The 24,693-nt window shown below is 42.8% G+C and overlaps 1 protein-coding gene across 1 annotated transcript in view; it reads right to left on the bottom strand.

Annotated features, from left to right (window-relative positions):
- tmem132e (transmembrane protein 132E) overlaps positions 1 to 24,693 on the bottom strand; it is a gene marked incomplete at its 3' end in the record, with an annotated part of 191,656 nt that overhangs the window by 74,146 nt on the left and 92,817 nt on the right. Inside the window, exons 4-5 of the mRNA XM_079247143.1 lie at positions 14,581 to 14,773; positions 547 to 690 (exon numbers count right to left, since the gene is read on the bottom strand). Of these exons, the coding sequence (XP_079103269.1) occupies positions 547 to 690; positions 14,581 to 14,773 (337 nt within the window). The remainder of the gene's footprint in view (positions 1 to 546; positions 691 to 14,580; positions 14,774 to 24,693) is intronic.

The raw sequence follows: 24,693 nt of genomic DNA, 5'->3' as shown, positions 1-24,693 counted from the left end.
TCCTGTAATGTGATCAGTTATGACTGTAATTGGCTGGAGAACATAATAACAGCACAATCACAGCATCTAATCTGCTCTGCATGTTGTTCTGATCCCTTTTTAATTCATTTAATCAACAAATGAGAGTTGATGGCTTGGATTCCCAGCAAGCAGAGGCGATGATTGCTCTGCATCTGGGGACTCTAACGTTTTCCTGCAGCCATCAGACTTCAACAAGTCAGAGGAGATGGTGGGCTTTGCAGCACAACACAGCAAGGTGTCTGCAACGGGAGCATTAGGTGGGTCTGTAGAAAGCATGTAATGCAGCTTTTACTGCTCCTCTGTAAATCTCACTGATTCGTAGGAAGGATCTTATCTACGTCCATTGATTTTATCTGAGAGGCAAAAGGCAGGAATCTAATCAAAGCTACATATGAAGCAGCCTGAAATGCATTTTTATGCTTTCCTGGTGATGGGGCTGTTCCCTTGTGGAGGGTTAAAGAGGTTATATTTACCAGGATTACATATTCTGAGACACAGGAACTGAGGAAATGTGGTTTACTGTACCTTCACAATGTCCTCATTGGAGGATTTGCACTGCACAAAGGCCGAGACATCCGTCACCGCCCCGTTCATCTCTATGGAGACCATTTTAACAGGAATGGCCACGGTGCGTCCGGTCAGAACAGCCGTGTTGATAATCTCGGTGTCCTACAGAGAAAAAAAAAGGCATGGCTTTCATGAAACGGCAAGCGGCGGTGAGTGATTTTCCTTGATATTTCATCAGCATCACTCAGGTTCACATTTAAAACCATTACCATCAAGGCCCCTGAGCCAGTCATGTGACACTCTGAGTGCCGGACCACAACTCGTTTCTTTGCTCCGAAATGCTTTTTTCTTTCTCCTGGATTTCATAAACTGACATTTTCATTTAAAGTGCACTTTTCTTCCACAGTGTGTTTGGAAGGGGCTGAAAAGAGAATAAAAAGGACAGAAAAGTAATTCCTTTCACTTTAAATCACTGGGGAAACTCATTTGTGATCCAACATCAGGCTTACGTTTCAGGTGAAAACAAAAAGTTCTGCTGCACAGAGTGAGGCACCTAACCTTTAGACAAGCACAGTTCTCACACTTTTGTTTTAAATTAGCCTTCAAGTCCCCAATTATTCAGGAAAACGCAGGAAGAGCTGCTCTCATGACGACATTTAGGAGCAAACTGCGAGAATAAATGTGAACGTTGGAACACATGAAGCAAAAGAAAAACCGACTTTGGATGTTTTGGTGAATCAGTGACGACGGCAGAGTTCTTTTTATTTGACGGGATGTTGACAACTGAGGCGCGAATCCTGTTTGAGAACATTGTTTCACACTTTATTTCTCACTTCCTCATCAGCTGTTTTCAGGCATCTGTTGAGCTTCGATGGAGTCCAGAAAGCTCATGGGTTTGGATTAAAATATGCGACGCTAGCGAATGACGGTGTGATGACGGAGGTTTGTTGTCTGTTCCAGCAGTGGCCTTCGTGCAGCCATTTCTTCCAGTTTAGTAAGCTGGACAGTCGCTGTGGTCAGACACAGCTGGTCTGGCCCTACAGCAGATCAGCATCAGCCCTCTGCAACCCTGAAGCAGATAAAGTTAGTACGTTGAGTTGATGGCTGGATGGATAATGGCAGCGAGATTCATCAGGACAGAAGTATAGGTTTATATGACGGATTCACCAGCAAAAAGAATAGAGAATGAATTCCTCATATCAGCATACTAACATGTAAAACAGCTCATAAGTAGTGGTCTTAGCTCGGAGCTGTTCAGGGACCAAAGATCTTGAATTAAAACATTACAGATCATCATTATTGATCATGATTGTGAATGAGAAGTTTGTCTCAACTGGTTTAACCTGGTTAAATAAACGTTAAATAAGATAAAATAACATCAGAGATGCAAGAATAAAAAAATGACAAAGTAAAATCCAAAGTTGCAGGAAACAAAGATGGAAACCAAGTGTGCACTAAGACTGATAAGTTTAAACGTCTTGCCCTGCAGTAGCAGCGCCACCAATTCATTTGAATATAGAAGCTGGAAGATGCTCATTGTACCCATAGACTGTATGTAAAAAGATGGGCGGAGCCTCCGTGACGTCACCCGTAGGTTTCTGAAGAGCTGAATTGAAGCTCGGTGGGCGGTTCCTACCATCGCCATCTTGGCAGGGGCATGCACGTAGTCTCACCCGGAAAATACAAATATGGGCAAAGAGGTGGAGCTGAGAGGGGGGCTGTGAGCGTCATGGTGGATGATTGACATCGAGCAAACTCTGAGCTTCCTGTAGCTAAGAGCTAACCGAGCTAACCCAGAGATAACAGGAGCTAACCAGCTAACGGAGGTGAGCGGGCTAAAGCTAAGTCACGTTGTTAACCGGCTAAAAACCGCGGTTGTTCTACGTTCTTCTGACTTGAAGCCGGTAATTGGGTACCTGTCAATCAAAAGGACACGCCCCTAAATGTTTCGAGATTAAATTACTTTTAAACGGACGAGTTAGAAAAAAATTCACTCCCCCCACAGTTGTCATGAAGGTAAACCTGACCTATTAAACCTAAAATGGATTTTTGTACCAGGCTGTAAACATGTTTATTTCTGCTGTAAACATGTTTATTTCTGCTGTGAAGTTGGTCTTTTTAACATGGGAGTCTATGGGGATTTGCTCTGTTTTGCAGCCCCTAGTGGATGAAGGAGGAACTGCAGTTTATGCACTTCCACATCGGCTTCACTTTTAACCGCCGGAGGTTGCTGCTTGATTGTACCGGTCGACAGGGATGAAGATGGTACGACCCGGATCTGAGCACCAGTAGGAGATTCAGTGGGAGCGTGCAGGTCATCCTCTGGTCCTTAATCCTTTTTTCTTTTTTCTATTTTTGACATTTCTTACTCCAGTGTTTTCCTCATGGGGATCCTTTGCTTGCTTGGTCTGCAGGGCTGTTGCCATGGGGATGACTTTGTGTGTGTGGATGTGGGGTCCCGGACCAGTGTGGGTCCCGGTCTGCCCGGACCTGGACAGTTCCTGAAGCGGTGGCCTCTGTGGTTGTGGTGGCTCCTAAAGAATCCCTCACAGAAGCCCGATCATGTTCTTCTACTTCCATCGAGGTTAGACACGGAGCTGTTTATGTGTGTGTGTGTGTTTTATTTGTTGTCTTTACTACAGAACAAAGCCGGAGCTAGAACCAGAACCAGAACCCTGCTGAGTGAAAACACTACCAGAGACAGAAATTATGCACGTTTCCTAAAATAAAACCAGAGTTTATTTAAAGAGTTGATTTTCGAGCTCTAATGAAAGCAGAACTTGAAGGATATAACCGTCTTTCCCTCATGGCGTCTCTCCAAACTGCAAGCTTCACATTTGTTTCCCAAACGAGGGAATATAATTCAGACTCAGCACGAGCTTCCACAAAAAAACTTTCTTTTTTTTTACCCTTTTTTTGTTTGTTCTGAACAAACAAAAAAGAGTGGAGTGGGGTTACGATGCTGCAGATATAAAGTAGAATTTTTTTTTATTCATTTACTGAAAAGTTGGTTCCTGCATTCTTCAGATTCTGGGATGTGAAGCTGTCGAGGTTCACAGAGGTGTGGAGACCCGACCGGAGGACAGCGAGGCAGGAGGAGGACAGGATGCAAGGTTTTATATTTATATTTATGAACCGGGACTGAGAACAGAAACTAAGTGGTATAAATGCAGACAGAAGCAGAATAATGGACTAACTGAAAGCAGGTAAACTAATGAACAGAAGGCAACAAAACAGGAAACAAAACATGAAGGAACCAAACAAGGAAAACGACAAAATAAAACTGAAAAGCGGAACTAAAAAGACAACAGTAACTCCACATCAGGACAGAAAAGCATCATCTCATCAACATCGGCAACTTCCATCACGGATTTGTTGGATGATAAAAAAAACAAAAGTACGAAAACATGAAAAAAAAACAACAACTGAAACATCAATTTTAAGGATAATTTTCTAATATTTGTGTGATTGAGCTTCTGTTTAAGTGAAGGGAAGAATGTGCACGTCTGCTTCTAGCTGGTATGAAGCCTGATAGGTGGATGAGGCGACGTCTCTCCAACAGGTGGAGGACACAATGAGGGGAAAGCGAGTGGAAAATATGGGAGATACATTTAGCCAGACAGCTAGTTTCAGGGAAAAGATATGTAAAATGTCAGAGGCAGCAGGGTGTCGTGTTCAGCTTTCCTCCTTCAGCAGCCGCATAATCAGCTCCGCGACACAAGATTTCCTCCCCCTCAGACTGCAACAGGACATGAAATGTTTATAAAAGCAAGCCAACACAGAAGAAGACTACCATTTAAATGTTGAAGCTTTATTAACATCCATCATTTATTCTTCTAAGTCCAAGCATGCTGGAAATGTTTCGTGTTTTCTGATCTGCAAGCGGATCCCAGGAGGCTCAATATGTCGCTGAGCTGTTCTGCAAACTGCATTATAGTTTTTATGACTAATTTACGGTGCCAGACATGACAGGACAGTTTGTTTGTAGCTTTATTTATTCATTCATGTACAAAGCGTGCCGGTTTTCAGCAGGGGAAGCGCATAGCTGACTGGACTCCGGGGTTAAATCCTGATTGAAAGACATCATCCCAAAGCTCTTCTTGCTGTTCTGGCATCTGTTGTGGGCCGACCGCACAGGACGCTTTACAAATAGATACTTTGGGAGCTTTATTTACCCTTACCTAAACTCATCTTGGAACAGAAAACAGTCATCATGCACAGAGTGATCATCACTAAATTACTGTGTTCGGTGGGACGCAGCAAAACGCTCATCAGATGCTCTGAAATGAAGCTAATAACCGTCGCTGAACTCGGCGTCTACACAGCCTTTAAACCACGCTGGGTAGACTCATACAAAATCTATTCTTTTATCGGTTTCATTCATTTACTTGTTATTTCTGCTGCAAAATTCAGCTCTTTCTTTTTTTTTTTTCTCTTGGATAAGTTGTGAGTTAAGTCAGTAAAAATACAAACTAATTATTCAGGAACCGTGTTGCTCGAGTGTTACGAACACATCTTCCAGACAGGAAACCAATAACATTCTGTTAAAGGTGTAGAAATGAGTCACATTTAGCTTGAGAATTATGACAAATATCAAGCACAGTTGTGAATGTACGGTAAAATTCTCCCAGACGTTTCATGTGAGTGGATCCAGTGGGCTCAGGCTGGCGGCTGGCGCAGTGCAGGTCACGACCACCACACTGTGCACACATCTACCGTCTTCTTCCACCGTCCTTTAAAGACGATTCTTTTCCCAAAATGTTGCATCACAGTTATTTTAATAAATACTAGTAGATATTAATCGAAACATATTTTTAAAATATATAAGTAACTTTTCATTTTCTTAATTTTTGTTGGACAGTGAAATTTAAATTTGTCACAGAACAAAACTAAATATTATTTAGAGTTTTTCAAACGTGCATTTTGCCTTTTTCTGTATACAAAAACTTAAATGAAGCCAAACGTGGAGAAACTGTAGTTCATTCATTTGTTTGTTTGTTCATTCATTTTCTAAACCGCTTGTTCCACTTCAGAGTTGCTGGGAAGCAATAGATAAATTTACCAGGTGACTGGAATTGTATATTTTACTGCGTATTGTCCGTAGAAAAGGAAAACGTGCCGTGACGGATCAGCGACTGCAGGCACCTGTGGGTGCCATGGACTGAGGAGAAAAGGCAGGCAGGTCTGGAAAACAAAGATTATCTGTAGACTTTGGTGAATATTTATGGAACATTTACAAAACTTTACATTTCTACATTCTGGCAAAGCTGACTGAGTTTTCTCCTTACTGCGCGCTAAACATTTAGACTCTTGTCATCCCTCAGGAACCCGGTCGATGCCTGACATCACATTAGACTGGAGCAGATGGGGTCTAGTGGGAGGAACACTCTGCTGTTTGGTTAGAAAGAGAATTCACAGTTCACTTCCTGAAGAGGAGCACTGTGGTCAGTCCCACAGACACCCACACCCCTTACACAAAATACACAAACCTGAAATAAGAAAAAGCTAATTAAAACGGAGAAGCAAAATAAAAATTTAACAAAACACATGGTAGCCGACTAAACACTGAAGACGTCACCTTAATACCGTTCTGAAAACAAAAATGTGGGATAAAGAAATACATTTTTTATATATAGGTATTTATATAAAGTACTAGTAAAGTGTTTAATATAATCTAATCTAATATAATATAATATAATCTAATCTAATATAATATAATATAATATAATATAATCTAATATAATATAATATAATCTAATCTAATCTAATCTAATATAATCTAATATAATATAATATAATATAATATAATATAATATAATATAATATAATATAATAATATATAATAATATATAATATAATATAATATAATATAATATAATATAATATAATATAATATAATATAATATAATATAATATAATGTCTATATTAATTTTAAGGAATATCAATTCATTTCAATCATTCTGTAATAATTTAATATTGAATAAAACTGCTGTCCACAGATTATTGTAAGACATAAAAATGTGTGTATCAGACGTTTAAAAGCTGTGAAATGTTTCTGTTTTTACACCCGAAGGGGGGAAAACATCGTGTCGGTGCAACTTCCTCTCACTCACAATTCCTCCCACATTCAGGCAGATTAGAGAAGTGCTTATCATCCCGTTAAATAAAATCCATTACTGTGCAGTGAGGCGATGTAACGTAGTGCGCTACGATCTCCACCTGCTGAGTAATGAAAACGATAGGTTTTGCCTGATGTGCATCTGTATGAATGCATGCAGAAACTTGTTTGGGAATCATATGTGGCTTCCAGCTCTTGCTTTTTATTTAACATGTCTTCAGCCAGCGGTTTGGAGGCAATAGCGGCCTTCATTTAACAAATACAAAACCCTCCTTCCTTTAGCAGCCATTTCTCTTCTTCTTCGCAGATTCCTGGATGAAAAGCAACAGTGGGGGTCTGCTTGAAACACTCATCCCTGTTGTTTTGTGAGATAAAATGTGTCATGTTTGTATTTTGGAGACAGATACACCTCCCTCTTCTCTGTATCAGCAGTTTGAGAAAGTGCTGATGTACTCTAGAAGCTGTCAGCGGGTGAACGCCACCAGCTGAAGGGCTGGCTGACTTGCATCTGTCGCTAAACTAAATCTGGCTACAAAGAAATCAAAAGATCTGCAACTTCCAGGCTTTTCTTTCTCTGTCACACTCATTTTCCTTCACTGTTTCATACTCTAATGTCGTTCATTTTGGCTTTAAGCGCTTTCAGTCCAACACACATTCTCACAAAAAGCAGCTGTTGGGTGGACACAGTGGTAATCTTCTCTGTGACACGTAGTTACACAACATTATACTGTAAATGTATCCTTAAAGAGCTGAAAAAGATATAAATGTACAGCAACCAAACTGAGTATAAGTGAAGGTTTGGAGCAAAATGAAGTACAAAAGGACTTAAAAACTAATTATAACAGACAAACAGACCTCTAAAATTAGCAGTAAATTAAAAAAAAAAACATCCAAGAACACAAATCAATAGTCTGCTTTCTTGATAGCTTCACAAATTGCTGTGTTGTTTGATCATAAAACCATCACTTTCATACTCCAACGCCTGACAGTGTTGCTTTAAAGGGCCAATAAAACAAGCACCAGATCCCAAATGGGAAGTCAACGTGCACAGCCACCACTCCAGTTCACGCCGCTCCAACATTTAACATTCAGTCACGATCAGCAGCTTTTCCACGGAGCACTAAAACAAGCCTTGAGAGTTATCAAAGTCCGATACATTGGAGAGGTTAACTGTTTGAACAACCGCCAGCAGTGAAACGCAAAAGCACCACCGTCAGCATTCACTTTGTTTTACAGATACTGGTAAAGCGATCGTTTTCTTACTGCGCCGCAGAGTCCTGTCACGTCACGCTGTCTCCGTTACTTCCTGAACAAAATGGCACAATGATGAAGTTCTGTCTGCTCGGATAATAGCGCCCGCTTTCTGCTGGAACGTCTCACAGAGCAGCTGGAACTTTGCTATAATTTCATTCTCTCCTGAAAGGAAATGACGGATTTAATCTCACCTTTCAAGGTGAACACAATGAACTCCGTCACGATGGGAGTATCTGACTCTGTTCTTAAAGTGACAAAATACAGTTTATTTTGCTGGATGAGTAGAAACAAGATGGCAGTAAGTTTGGTTTTAAGGTAACGGCATTTACACACTCTGTGCTCATTTATCAGGATCACCCTGTTAACACCCGGCTGGACTACCTTTTGTCCTTCAGAACTGCTTTATTACTTTGTTTCATTGGTTGAACAAGTTGATGCAAACATTCCTCAGAGGTTTTCCTCCACGTTGACATGAAGCATCACACAGTTGCTGCACATCATGATGAGAATCTCCCGTTCCACCACGTCCCAAAGCTGCTCTGCTGGACTGAGATCTGGTGACTGTGGAGGCCGTTGGAGGACAGTGAACTCATCGTCATGGTGGAGATGATGTGAGCTTTGTGACATGGTGCATCATCCTGCTGGAAGTTTCCATCAGAAGATGCTACACTGTGCTCAGAAAGGGATGGACATGGTCAGCAGCAGGACTCAGGTAGGCTGTGCTGGTTAAACCATGTCATACTGGTACTAAGGGGACCAAAGTGGGACCAGAAAACCTCCCCCCACCATTCCACCAGCAGCAGCCTGAAGCGTTGATCCTGACGGCAGGATGGATCCATGTTGTCATGATGTTTCCAGCAGATTCTGATCCTACCATGTGAATGTGGAGCTGAACTGGAGACTCATCAGACCAGCAACGTTTCTCCATCTTCTATTGTCCAGTTCTGGTGAGTCTGTGTGAATTGTAGCCTCAGTTTCCTGTTCTTACTGACAGGAGGGAACCTGCTGTGGTCTTCTGCTGCTGGAGACCATCTGCTTCCAGGCTGGACAGGTTGTGTGTTCAGAGATGATGTTCTGCAGATCTTGGTTGGAACCAGTTCTTACTGGACTTCCTGTTGTCTTTCCATCATCTCCAACCAGTCTGACCAGTCTCCTCTGACCTCTGACATCAACCATGCCACATTTAAGATAAATGTACTTCAATTCACTTAAATCTTGTTTCTCCCTCATTCTGATGCTCAGTTTGAACTTGATTAGGTTGTCTTCAACATGTCTACATGCTGCCCTGTGATTGGCTGATCAAACGTGTATTCACAAACAGTTGAACAGGTGGAGCTGATAAAGAGACTGATATATTTCCAAACAACTTGAGAGATAATAACAGATTTCCAGGAAACATTGGGAGAATTTCCAGTGTGTGAAAGCTTGCTAAACCCATCAAGCCCAACAGCTCTGCGTGCAACATGTCCTTGGTGTACAAACAAATGTAGACACGTCTGAGTTTCACTGTGAGCAGGGAGAGCATTATTTGTCAGCTAAAAAGACAAAGCCACCCATGTTTTCTTTCATGGTGTCATTTTAACTTGAGTCCTTTCCTCAGAAACTGAAGCTAGAAACCATTAAAAGAAAGTCTCAACAATGGAAACAAACAAGTCCGACTACTGAGCAGTGTTGGTGCAGCGCTGCCAGAGACTGAGAAATTTTACAAGGAAAAGTCAAACAAGCACATTCTGCAGCACAGCACAACACATCTGGGTACAAGATGTATGCAAATCTCAAATGCCAAGGGGACAAGAGATATTAAGTGAACCTTATGTTAGAGCAGATGTGCCATACATAAAGTCATAACTGCAACTCAAGTATATTTAATGGAGCTTTAGATGCCAAGCAGCTGTTATTATGCAAATATGCAACAACCAACTAAGAGTTATCACTCTGACGGAACTATCAGGACTTGCTGGGATTCACAGAGATAGTCTGTATATGGAATACACAGAGGTGAATGTACAACCAGCCAAAGAACTTTCTGCTTTTAAAGAGTCAAGCAGCAGTGGCAACCTTTTCCCCCCACCATCACAGCAAAGCTCTCATTAGAAACACACTTTAGTTAGACCTTCACATTCAGTCTACATACCACCGACATCAAGTCAATCACTTATCCACAGTCAAATTTCATTACAGAAGAAAAAATCAGTAATTTCACTCAATCAAATGACTAAATCAGCAGAGGTAGAAATGATGAAACCAAGGCAAAGTCAGATTAATTCAGCACCTTTGGCTTGATTTGTGTCCCGTCGTTTCCATAATCTGCTTACCACTCTGATTAATTGCCACCTTTCAGTAACAAGTATAGCCCTACTCAGTGACTTGTAACAATCACCTGCAGACAGCGTAGGTTTGATTGCATTTGTGTATAATAACAATAAATCCATCTGAATTGCACTCCAAAAATACGTCATCATCGCTGAGCTTTATGGCACAACTTTGTTTTGAAGCAGGGACGGAGCTAGACGGTGGCCAGGGTGGCACTGGCTACCCCTGAAGTCTGGCTAGACATACCACCTCAAGTATTTTACAGGTTACAGGAGGAAATGGAGGGCAGAAATGTCTTTAGAGACAAACATGGATCACCAGTATCACTACACCGGTTTGAAGACTCTGTCATGTTTTTAAAAGACTGACATGTGGCTGTACCATAGACTGTATGTAAAAAGATGGACAGAGACTCCGTGACGTCACCCATAGGTGACAGAAGAGCTGAACTGAAGCTCGGTGGGCGGTTCCTACCATCGCCATCTTGGCAGAGGCATGCGTGTCGTCTCGTCCAGAAAATACAAATATGGGCAAAGAGGTGGAGCTGAGAGGGGGGCTGTGAGCGTCATGGTGATGACTGACATCGAGCGAACTCTGAGGTGCCTAAGAGCTAACCGGGCCGAACCTGGAGATAACAGGAGCTAACCAGCTAACAGAGGTAAGCCATGCTAAAGCTAAGTCACGTTGTTAACCGGCTAAAAACCGCAGTTGTTCTTCTGACTTGAAGCGGGAGATTGGATACCTGTCAATCAAAAGGACACGCCCCCTAAATATGCTGAACGGAGGTGTTGGAAAAAAAATCACTCCCTCCACAGTTGTCATGAAGGTAAACCTGACCTATTAAACCAAAAATGAATTTTTGAAACAGGCTGTAAACATGTTTATTTCTGCTGTGAAGTTGGCCTTTTTAACATGGGAGTCTATGAGGATTTGCTCTGTTTTGCAGCCCCTGGTGGATGAAGAGGGAACTGCAGTTTTATGCACTTCCGCATAGAAAAAAAAGTTGTCCATGTGGAAGTACTAATTAAATAATGTGTATAATACTAACCCTAATACTAATACTACCACTACTACTAATAATAAAAATATTAATAACAATAATAAGAAGAAAAGAAGAAGAGAAAGGAGAAGAAGAATATCGTACTAAATAATTAACTTGATGTTAGCATGTAGCTAAGTAGCAGTGCTTAGCTAGTTATATAACAGCAATAGATTTGTTTTAAGATAATGTTGTGAAACCATATCATATTTAGTATACAGAGAGTGTTTTTAAGGACCACACATCAATTCTGTTGATTACTAATTTCACATGGGACCTCGAAATCAACTAAAGATGCTGTAAAGAGTGCTTCAGCAACAATGTTGCTTAATGCTGACTATGCTAAAGCTACATGATCTGGTTCAAATGAATCACTCTATTCTATTCCACAGTCATTTAGCAGCGACTTACTTCTGAGAGTGAGAACAACACAAAAAGTCAAACAGTAGGGGACATCATAGAACATGAGGCTAGCAAGGCTGCTAGTTAAAGTAGCTGCAGCATGAAAATTTAGAAAAGGGTATTATGTATCCAATCTGATTTCATCTAAGATGATATAAGAATGAAGAGAAAACAAGATATTTATAACTTTTTCATAAAGGACCGTAACACAGATCAGGTGGAGACAAACCCCCAGTCCCAGTATCAGCAGCGTGGCAGCTCCCACTATACACACTAATGGCACCAGTTTTACAGCAGTGAGTGTGAGTGTGTTTGTTAGAGAAACAATCATTTCTTTCCTTTACAATATAAAATCTCGATCTAGCAATAAAAATCTAAATTCAACACGTTTACTTTTACTGGTTTACTCCTGTATTATTGACATATGTCACAAATGCTTATACAATGATTTTCAATGTGATGCTGGAACACGACGTGATTTGATTTTACAGACACGTACATGTATCTTTGGCATCTTTTGAAGTCTTGTAAAGATTTCTAGCAATAAAAATGTTTGGTTACTTAAAAAAAAAAAAAAAAAAAAAAAAATCAGGCTTTAATGATTTACAACTAACATCCCAGCTGGATGGCACTGCTCCGCAAAGGCTGCAGAAACTGTACAAAGATAACGCTTGGTAAAAGTATTGCAAACTTTCATCAAAATAAATCTCTTTATTTGCCTTTGAAACAAAAAGTAACTGAATTGGGAGAAGGCTTGTCTAGATATACATATATATATACATAGATAGATAGATAGATAGATAGATAGATAGATAGATAGATAGATAGATAGATAGATAGATAGATATCATTAGACATTACCTTCTCAGCCAATGCAAAACTATCTGAGAAAATCAACTGATTAAAACTGGATAAAATTTATGTGTCACCATCCTCCAGCTTACTTCTGTTAAACAATGATGGATTTAACCGAGCTCCTGCTAATATTTCATCAAACACATGAAAATATTATACAGCCGCACATAAAAATCTATAATTATCAGAAGTGAAATATGAAGTTTGTGATGTCTTCCCTTACAATCTCCAGACATGTTTTCCAGCTCTTTCACAAACCAATATTATTGGTTGGGCATTTTTAGCACCTCAGTGTTGTCCTAATTTTAGAGTAGACCTTCTGCAGAATGAGTAAGTACTGTTATAAGCAGGAAAATGACAGGTAACACAGTAAGACAGCCTGAAACATACATGGTCATTTTCCTTTATGATACCTTCCTCATAGTTCCTCACAGGCAGTCAAAAGGAGAGAAGCAACAGGCATGAAAAACAGGGCTATGAATGCTTGCTTAACACCAACAAAGTGCTCGCTACCTAGCCAAGAGCTCTCCAATGGCTTCACGTTATTTCTTTTCATGGCAGGAATCTATTTAGCCTGTTATTGAGGGTCAGCAGGCAGTGTGGAAAATGAGATCCCATCATGAGGAAGTTGATCGGAACTTCCAAAAGCTCAGCACCAATCTACCGTTGTTTTGATCCACATGAACAGCTAGCTGTAGCAGACGGGCCCATAGCAGTACGCCTGCTTTGTTTATCTTTTAGTCGCTCATGAAGCTGCCAACATGCAAGTTACGTGATCAATGATGAAAGCTGAGAGTGGGCTATGATTTAGTCTAAATGTGGGCTAAAATCAGCGAACAGCGGTGAATATCTCCCTGGCTACTCATTAATTTTACTTTTTTAAAGCCTGAACCAGGAAGTCACAGGACAAAAGCTATTTTAAAAACAATGAATAAATCTTTATTTTAGGCCTTTAAAAAAATAAAAAAAATGTTCATATATACATACACACCCACACACACACACACACACACACACACATATATATATATATATAAATAATTGTAGTACCAAATGTATCCACCAGGCGCAGAATACAATCAAAACAGGTTTTGTCTTGGGTGTAAATTACAGCCTAGGAAGCACAGTGACACACTTAGTGCATGCCAGTGTGGCCGTCTGTCTATCTATCTGTCTGTCTGCTGGCTTTGTGACGGACCACCAGCCTGTCCAGGATCTACCCTCTCACCTGATTGCAGCTGGGACAGGCTCCAGCCATGATTGCGATCATGCATTAGATTAAGCTGCTACAGAAAACGGATTGATGGGTCAAATTTTGACTGAGATACTTTGTTCATTTAGAAAATAGAAACTATTTCCTCCCACCATGTGAGAGTCATGACGAAGCACGAAGCTTTTAGACCAGGCCTTTGTGTGACAAGTGGTCCACGAGTAGTTGGTAGCCACAGAATGACAGGATTAAAGCTTATGAGATCAGACCTCAGCATGACTTTAATGGAAACCATGTTTTATCCTTTTGCCATCTGCCTTTCATTTCAAAAGCTCGGGGCAAAATCGTAAATGCATTATTCTGTTTGTCTCTCTGTCCGTCATAATCTAGAGGATTATGTTAAAACTACCAACCTAATTTTATAATCTTATTGAAGGGATGGCGCACGGCGACAAGAAAAGGCATCCTGGAAGTTTCTGAAACAGCCAAACGAAGTTAATTTTCCTTCAAAACTGTGGCGAAACTTTGATGGAAACATGAAATTTCATGTTGCTGTCATGAAAAAAGTAGTTCTGACACGTGTTTTTTTTTTTTTTGCTTCGCATTCAAACCAAGACTTTTTCTAATCATCTTCCATCGGTTTATCAGATCTGCCTGCTTGGGTACTAGTTTGACATTTCTTGCCCCAGGTAGCCGTGGCAACACCATCCCTCTTTTCAAAAGCTTATTTACTTATAAATAGTAAACAGCTAATTTAGAAACTTTAGAAATTTTATTTGCATCATATTTCCTTTTCCTGCATTAGTTACAGAATTTTACAACAATCCTATCCGTATGAATCTGGTTTTGTTTCCACTCACCATGGCCAGAGGGACGATGGCCTGAATATCCCGCTGCACGACCGTCAGCTCCGTCACGACCTTCTCCGAGTCAGGCACGGGGTTCTGACCCTTGTAGTCAATGTTCCAGTTGATCCTTCTGGTCACCGAGAGGCTTGTGAAGTTCTCCATCTCGAAATCCAGCTGCATCACCTCGACGTTTCCCAACACATCTCTGTAAGTAGAACACACAGATCAGCTGCAGACCTGGTAAAAGAAGTCGTGACAATGCCGTTTAGTCTGAAGTTCTCCGTGAGGTGATGAAAGTATTCATGTGTTCATTAAGGCCTCAGCATGTGAAGCAGAAAAACATCCGAGCTGATTAGATTCATGTCGGATGCAGTGGTCTCCATCTCTTCCTCATTCCAAGTGATATTTACCTTGTCTTAAAGCTGCTTATTTTACAACGTATATTACACATATTATATAACATGTAATTATATACTGTAGTCTGCTGCTTTGTGCACCTTCACATGGTATTTTTTTTATTATCATCTGAAAGAACTGCAGATACCTTCTCTGCATTTTAAGCCTGATCAGTCAGTGTATTGCTGTGTGAAGCAACATCCACACAGCTGCCTAGCTAGGAAGAATGAAAGTATATTCTAGGGCTTGGTTTGCGCTTGAGTCAGATCATTTTCATGCTGAAGTCGTCAGACGTGTCCAGCGAGGACAAAGCCTGCGGTATCATAACTCCTCGGTCTACAGTAGCATAAACATCGCCTTCGGTTTGATTGGTATCTCACACTTCCAGACAGATACAAGGCTGCTGACGTTGTTATCGGATCTTAAAGGCCACAGAGCGGTCTTCACAACCCAAACAATCAGCTCCGTCTTCAAACTGATCCTTCACACGGTTTGACGGTGAAATCATGAAACAAAAAAGACGTTTTTTCTCTTTTATCCGTTGTCAGGCAACTGAAAACCAGATTCAGTCGGGTCGTTTGGTCTGCAGTTTGTTCACATGGCAACATTATGTGTTTTAAAGATGAGAAGAGATGTGTGTGACTGGTTCAGGTTTGCAGTTCGCCATTTCTTCATCACTGCTGCTTGTCTTCTCAAGTCCACAGCAACAACTAGTAAAACTAGTCATGCAGTTAGTTGCATTATCTCCGTTAAACATGCAGTAAACACTCAGACTAACAACCACGCCACGTTCTTTCTTCCTCATTCTGATGCTCATCTTCACCATGTCTACTTGAATAAATGTACTGAGTTGCTGCCATTTGATTGGCTGGTTATAGATATGTGTTAACAAATACTAGTCGGATCTAATAAAGCGACCAGTGAGTGTACTGTGAAGGTGATGTATCTGGATGGATCTTAGTTTAAGAAAGGTGTTTTCATTGTGATTTTATGCAGAAATAACCCATTTCACCTTTTTATTATTCTATGTTCCTACTTCTAGCTCAGACTTTTGTAAAGGTGACCGTTTTCCAGCCGCTTTCCTGCTCTGTAAAGCCGTTTGATGAGGTAATTGTCTCTAAACGAAAAGACCTTCTTGTCAATAAACAATCACTGATCCTCAGTGCTGAAAGCCAAGCATTCTACCTTCTATCTCAGGGTCAGAATTTGGAGCAAGGAGATTGCAGATTTTGTTCTGCTTCACTTTCAAATAGCTGCAATTACAGAAGCTGCTGATTTTCTCCCAGCTTTTGCTTCTTGTAGCCGTGCACAGAAAACAGTCTGCATTCCTCTACTTTGCCTTTTTCAGCATCTCAGTCTGACCGGAGGCACGCCAGCGACGGAGGAGCGATAAGAGCCGGCCTCTTAGGAAAATTGTACACGATGGTCTTGTAATCCTTGGGTTCAACAAGCCTAACGTTCAAGCGTCTCACTGGTGGCGAAGGAGCAAATTAATTCTCCCTCCACCCGTGACGAGAACCATCCCGCCCAAACCTCAACCTTTAGCTGGAAGTGAAGCATCGCTGTCTGCGGCTCACAAAAGCAGAAACCCACCCCTGCATTCAGGCTGAGAGGCTTTTAATGAAAGCAAGATCAAACTCTCCGCATGGTCCTCCGCCCACAAAAGGTTCCTCTCAGGAACATCGTGATGAGATCTCAGCCTATTTGTCTCAACATCACTCACTGAAAACAAACACCCCCGTCTGTCGGTGCCACACTGAAGCTGTCATCAATATGGCCCACTGGAGTGAGCGCAGATACAGGCGCTCAATACGCCGCTGACAGCCTCCCCGCTGGGACAGAGGGGTGGACAATGACGTATCACTGGTATTCGGAGTTAGAGGGCATGCTTTCTTTTTTTTTTTTTTTTATTTTAATCCAAGTGACAAGTAAATTGTAAAATTATCCGCTGAAGCAGTGGGAAAATGTCACTCCTGCTTCACCTTTAATTCAAAGAGCTACAGTCAAAGTTGACATTTAGACATGACTTTAGAGATTTGAATAAAAGGAAAAGATTTCATGAAGTCTGATTTGGCTTTCTGCAGGTGCAGGCCCCCCATCCAAATCCTTATTGATCCTTTTATTTGCTTCCAGATTCTTCACGTTCCACTCGTCCTCACTGTAAGTGGAAGAACTACGATACGAGCTTCATTCTCCCTCCTGCTTGCACCCTGTTTCCTCCTCCCTTCTGCATCCTGAACTACAGATGTGGTCACATGACAGAAATAACAATAACAAGCCGTGAAGCACTGTTTGCTGTTGACTGGTTCAATTTCAAAAGGATCAACTTTTAATCACAATGATGTGAATTTAATAAATATGATCTCTCTTAACCATTTCGTGCATATGTAGTGGACACGTGTTTACAGGCTTTTTCCAGCATATTCATGAATGAGGGTGGTATATTTGTAAATGAACCACTTTAGTGGATGTTGGGGAGTCATCCACTACACTTCCACTCCCTGAAGAATAAATAAATTTATGATGTAACATACATTATAAATACACAAGTTTGCCTTTGTGATAAAATGGGAAAAGAAAATGATACAGCTATATTTGATAAAAATATTTACACAATATAATTATGATATAATATATAATATTTTACAAATATTATATAGAAGAATGGCCCTGCGATGGACTGACGAGCTGTCCAGGGTGTACCCTGCCTTCACCCATAGACAGTTGGGATAGGCTCCAGCTTCCCCGCGACCCTGAATGGATTAAGCGGTTTAGAAAATGAATGAATGAATCAATGAATGAATATATAGAATAAATTTAAAATAATCTGAGCTTTCTCAGCTGTAGTATTAGAGCCTGTGAAACAATGTCAGTTGCTTTTTCATATTTTATTTTATTTTATTTTATTTTGCCATTATCTTATCTCATTAGCAGTGCTTGTTGTTGTAGTATTGTACTGTGTCTTGTTTATTTATTTTGTTTTTATTTATTGATTTTAATATGAAAACAGCTGCATCAATTTAATTGCACTTTTTCAATGATTAAGTTAATTCTATTCTATTCTATTCTATTCTAAAATCAATAATAAATTATAATAAATTCAAAATATCATAAATAAAAAGTATCAGTGCATATGTTTGTTGAGGTAAAATACTGTATTAAAAATGTTGCATTGTTTTTATTAATGCATAAAGAGGTGAAAACATAAAACAATGATATTACTTCTGCATTGTTACCTAAAGCAACAATTTGGTGAATTTTCTCTACAATAATCTCCTTCTTTCCAAATCAAAGTAAACCACTTCAGCATCTCAGATGTCAGGCTGTAGAACGGCTGATATAAATATTTCTTACAAAGTTTAGGGCGGTGAAGAATTAATGAAGTAATTTCATACCAAAGGACATAAAGAGAAGTAAATATGCAGAAGAAAACCCTCGCCTTGTTTCCATTAACTTAATGATGTACTGTGTGCAGAGGACAAAGTGTATATTTTAAAAGCTGGGCTTGGGGATTTTTCAGAGCTGAGAGGGATTTCATTCTTTGATCAGAGGTCTGTTTGAACTGATTAACAGGGAGAGTTCATGGGATCAAAGCACTGCAGGGCTTCAACAGCAGAAGAATAAAAAATAGTGAGCAGAGAGGTGAAGATGGTGCTTGTTTAAAACTCGAGCTCTTAAAACGACAAAACTATTAAGGCGAGCAAGTCCCGTCCCAAAAGGACCAACTCTCTCTGATGCATCAGCTGATTTGGTGGAAAATGGCAGACACCTCATTCTTTGAAGTGGTGCAAACTGGCTACAAAAAAAAGGCTATTTGTAACTTTACAGACTTTTTTTCTTCTTGCATAGACTAACTTAAAAATACGAGGAAGAAGAAAAGCATTTCAAACATAATACAGCAATTCCAAATCCCAGTTCATGTTTCTGTGAGCCATTGCATGAAAATGCTTCTGCTGTGAGGGAGGTGCACTTACTGAAACTACTTCTGAAGAGCATTTGTTTCCTTTTATTTTGTCTATGAAAAAGCTGCACAGCTCAAATTCACCAACAAAGGACCAAATGCACCGTCAGGCCTTTTGGATTTCTTTATTTTCTTCACTATGTGTCGCAGCTTTTTGTGCGTGTTCGATAAAAGACCTGCACAGTTGCACAAGACGCTTTTGTACCACGGGAACTTTGTACCACCATAACCAGAGATAGGCTCTCTTTTCTGTGCACACTGCTAGGCACACAGTTGCTAGGCCGTGGAACGCTTTGGTCCATGAGGGCTTATTCTCTGTACCTAAACAGACAGAAAAGGCTTGCTCAAACTTTACAAGTTTTTTCTTTTTTCCAATTAGTTACATTTTGGCACACCTTGAACAATTTAAACAAAAATGGAAACGGTCTAAATATCTGTCTAAGAATTTTTTACAAAAGCCCACGTTGACAAAATATTAGTTCCTCTGGTACATTTTCCCAAACCTCCCCGTGCCCTTAATGTTGCCAGGCCCCTTAATTTCAGAACCACTGGTGTAAACACAGCTGGATTTAAAGCTGGATTTGGTGTCTGCGTCAAGCGGCAACTTCTGGGGAATAAAAGTGAAGCCTATGCGGAAGTGCATAAAACACGCAGTTCCCCCTTCATCCACTAGGGGCTCCAAAACAGAGCAAATCTCCATAGACTCCCATGTTAAAAAGACCAACTTCACAGGAGAAATAAACATGTTTACAGCTTGGTACAAAAAATATTTTCAGTTTAATAGGTCAGGTTTACTTTCATGACAACTGTGGGGGGAGTGATTCTTTTTCTTTTTTTTTTTTTTTTTTTTTTTTTTTTTTGTCTTGTCCAGCATTTAAGCAAGCAGACTGATGTTCTGGATGCTGTGTTCTGCTGAGCAAATTTATTTTGCCAAGGGGAACTTTTGTAGATGTAATGATCCCCTTGTATTTCTTGATTCTTATTTTATTTTTCAATTTGTTTTGGATAATAGCTTGTATTACAGAGTTTATGCTACTGGACCCGACCGGAAAGGACAGGAAAGGGGCAGAAAGAGAACAGAAAAGAGAACATAAAAAAAAAACAAAAAAAAAAAAAAAAAACAAAAGAAAGAGATCAATGCATACATGTATATGCACATACATACCCACCTACATATATATGTATATACACTCGCACATACATTATATATATACATATATACATACATACATACATATACACATACATACACATGCATACACACACATGTACACATACATGCATACATAAAGATAGATATACATATACACATACATACACACACATATATATATATATATATATATATACATATATACACATATACATACTCACATACATACACATACACTCACACATATGCATACATATATACATATCCATACACATACATACATACACATACACATACACATAAGTACACACACATACCCACTCACACACATAAATATATACACCCACACAAGCCAACTCTAGATTCGTGGAGAACAAAACCGTTGACAATCATGAAGACCAGAAACTAGCAAGTTAAGTCAAAAAGACAGAAAGAGAGGTACCTGCTGTTAGTGAATAAACTTGCTGGATGACTCAGTGACTGTGACACATGCAGAACATTCATGCAGAACATTCAGAGTGGAACGTGTTTAGAGAAGAGTGATCATGCCAATGTGACCCCGCCCGCCTACAGCTAGAGGAAGGCCAGGAGAACCCAGAGACCCGGGTAACCGACAGTCACCCCCAGGTACAGATCCCAACCCCCCCACTCCAGAGCCAGCCATGCATCTGCCCAGGAGGTGGCGAAGGAGGTGCCCAACCAGAGTCCCCCGCAGTCAGGGGGAACAGGCCCCAGCAGGCCCAGGCCGGCAAGGGCCGATCCCGCCGGGCACCGGCCACCTAGGGCAGACAGAGCGCAGGCCCCAGGGCCCCAAGAGCCCGTGAGCAGCCCCCCGCCCCCGCAGGCAGAGGGCACAGCCCACACCGACGGAGGACCAGGATCCCCAGACCGCCACCCAGCGGCAGCCAGGTCGCACCCCAGCGCACCAGCCGCGCCCCCGGGTACAGGACACCACCCCCCCACCACCAAACCACACACACATATACATGCATACCCCGCCCCCCCCCCCCAACACGCACTCCCCTCACACATATACATGCATACCCCCCCCCAAACACGCACTCCCCTCTCAACCCCCATCCACACAACCCTCTGCAATCCATGCACATCATCCATAACATATACAACCCCACCCCACCTCTACTCACTCACCCATACCAAGTCACACGAACCCCAATCGCCCCCGCCCCCACACACGCTCACCCCCCCCCCCCCCCACACACACACACGCTCACACCCCGCCACCCCATCCCTCTACTTCTACCCAACCACACATGCCCCACCAAACACCCCTCCACCACCCATAGCCCCCCTCCAAACTTCACCCTCACTCACACATCCCATTCCGCATATACACCCCCCCCTACACACACACACACACACACACACACATACCCTCACTCCTCCAACACAGGCACACCCCAATACAACCCACGCGCCAACATACCCCTCCACACACACATCTACTCATCCTCACACATCCCTATCCCCTACCCACCTATATCCCTAACCCTAATCCCCCCCCCAGCCATCCCACCATCCATCTGTAACCCCATACACCCACTCCCACACATCCTCACCTCATCCCTCCATCATGTCCCATGTGAGATACCTCAGAGGGGGCAGAGGACAGGATGGCCCCGATCAGGGCCCCCATAATTACCGCCCACCACTCCCAGCGTCCCCCCCACCACCCCACAGATGCAGCCGACCCAGCACCCCCCCAGGGCCGGCGACAACCCTCCTACAGCCAGGCCAGCCCAGACTTAGGCCTAATGGACGGCACTCTTCCCCCACCCGTACCCCCCCCCCAGTAAAGCCCCGAGAGCAGGGGCATGAGAAGACCCTATTGTCCCTGCCTCCCCCCCGCTTATGACTGATTGTGAAGTATGTATTAGTTGCAATTAAAACTGAGGGAATTGCCACGCGGTGCTGGGAGGGGGACCACCTAAGCAGCCCCGCCCACCATACACCGCATGCTCTTCCCCCTAATCATGTGAGTCGTCAGTGTTTTGGTGTTTGGTGTCTAAGTGTAATTAAAACTGGGAGGTGAGCCGAGGCTGGGTGCAGCGATCAAGACCACCTTGATGGCCTTTCTCACCACCCAGCGCCACGTGCACACCTCCCAATACCCTGCCTGTGTGTGATGGGGAGCGGGGAGGAAGAGGGGTTGAGGGATTTAAGTCTGGAGGAAAGTGAGCTTTCCTCCAGAAGGTGAGCCGCCCGCAGCACTGGGCATGCCCCCTACTCCCAGGGCCCCCCAAGGACCAGGACAAGCCGGGGACAGCCATCCCCGTAACCAGAGCCTTCGGCGACTCTAACCAGAGAGTCATCACCGACCCAAGAGGGGACCAACTCACCACATGCAGAAGGGGGGCACGAGGACAAAGAGGAGGCGGGGCGGCAGAAGGGGAATCCCAGACCGATTGTCCACCGCCCCCTCACTCACAGAGGACACCCCCACCTGGGGACATGAAGTCCCCACCTTGTCCACACATCGGCACCTCACACTGTCTCAGCACAAACCTACAGCCACACACACACACACACACTTCCGGACACATTCAGGTCCACCCAGCCACCCGTTCAGCCCACCCTTAAAACCATCCTCCTGACCCCCACGTCACATCCAAATCTCCCCCACTCCCATCCATCATATCTACACTTATCCACCAACCTACCACACACATGCACCACCCACTCCCCCATACATACACCCCTGCCCCCCCCCACACACACACAGACAGCACGCCCCCCCTCCCCCTCCTCCCCCCCCATACACACACCCGTATACATGCACCACCGCCACTCCCCACATACACGCATCACCCCACTCCCCTACACACACGGCACTACCCCCCCCACAGACACCACGACACCCCCCCCACACACGCATCATCACACTTCCCCACCCACACACATCCACATACCTATGTACCGCCACCAGTCCTCAACGCACACCCCCTACACACATCCCTCCATACACACTCACATCCCATCCACACTATCAAACACCCCCCACTCAACAAGTCCCAGGGTCGCAACCAGGCACCAGAGCACGTACCTGCCCGCCGCCGCAGCGGCAGGTCCAGGTCAGCCCAGCCCCCCCCCGGCACAAGCCGACCCCCCACCCCCAAGAGACAGGGGACAACCCCGGGCACCGGAGCCCGGGACCCCGCCCAGCCCACCCCACGGCGGCACAGGCGCCCGTTACGGAGTCACGCCCGCCAACCCATCCCCCGCCAGCGACCTCGCCCCGCCGCTGCGCGGCAACTCCAGCCACTGGCCCATCCAGGTCCACAGTAGGGCTAGAAACCTAGCCACTCCAGCAATGGAGCAGTCAAAATCCCCCCCCCCCAGGAGCCCACCACAGACCCACAGCCCCCAGAGAACCCCAACCGGCCACCAACCCCGAGCGCAATAAGGTCACATTCTCCCCCCATACTAAGTGATGGAGCTGATCACAGGGGACCAGAGGGAATAAAGTTCAGCTGACTGATCTCTTGAGGAGGCAGACATCATCTCGACACTGACGTGATCTAATAAGAGATTTCTGAACTGCTGGATACACAGACTTTGTTTGCTTTTCCAGTTTAGAAGGATAGTTTTCTTTGCGATACATAAACTGGTGAGGATTAAGTTTGCAGAATTAAATTCTATGTTAATTTCACCCAAGTAACCCAGTAGGCCCAGTTTGGGGTTTGTAGGGATGTTACATTTGAAGCAATTTGACAGATCTTTACATACCTGAAACCAGAATTCCTGGACAGGTGGGCAAGACCACAAAGCATGGTAGTAGCTGTCAATTGTGTTGCCAGTGCAGTGTGGACAGATGTTTGATTGTGACAGACCCATCCTGAACATCCTGTGTCCTGTATAATGAGTTCTATGCAGAATTTTAAATTGTATTAGTTGCATGTTTGAATTCTTAGTCATTGTAAATGTATTTGAACAGATTTGTGACCATTCATTTTGGTCAAAGTTACTGGATAAGTCTGCTTCCCATTTAGAAGTTGGGAGACATATGGAATCGTCTAGCTTTGATAGTAATCAAGTGATTCTTTTTCTAACTCCTCTGTTTAGAAGTAATTTCATTTTTAAAAATTCTGCATTATTAGGGGCGTGTCCATTTGATTGACAGGTACCCTAAATCCCGCTTCAGCTCTCCCTCTTTGCCCAATTTTAGTAATTTCCAGGAGAGACGGCACACGTAACGCTGCCAAGATGGCGATGGTAGGAAACGTATGAGTTTCAATTCAACACTTCAGAAACCCACGGGCTCTGTCCATCTTTCATATACAGTCCACTGGATAAACGCAGGATGTACTCATGTCTAATCTTTCAGGACACATTTAGACATCTTAGAAATCTTCAAACATACTTTGAATGTTGGCAGATTTTCTCGCTGAGTTGCACCTGAACGCCACCTAATGCAGCATCTATGTTGCATCCCGCCCGTAACCTGAAGTCTCTACTGCAACTAATAGAGGCTCTCTGTCTCTGTCCTTTTATCTCTTTATTCTTCTTTTGTCCTCCAATAACATCCTCCTGCATTTATTTAATGAATCAGTCACTATGTGCATTATAGACAGCCAGTTTGTTGACATCGTGCTGG

This window comes from Telmatherina bonti, assembly GCF_933228915.1.
Source record: "Telmatherina bonti genome assembly, chromosome: 10".
In the NCBI taxonomy this organism is placed as follows: Eukaryota; Metazoa; Chordata; class Actinopteri; order Atheriniformes; family Telmatherinidae; genus Telmatherina; species Telmatherina bonti.
Note: the sequence above shows the minus strand (reverse complement) of the source record. Positions and strands in the feature narration are given on the sequence as shown.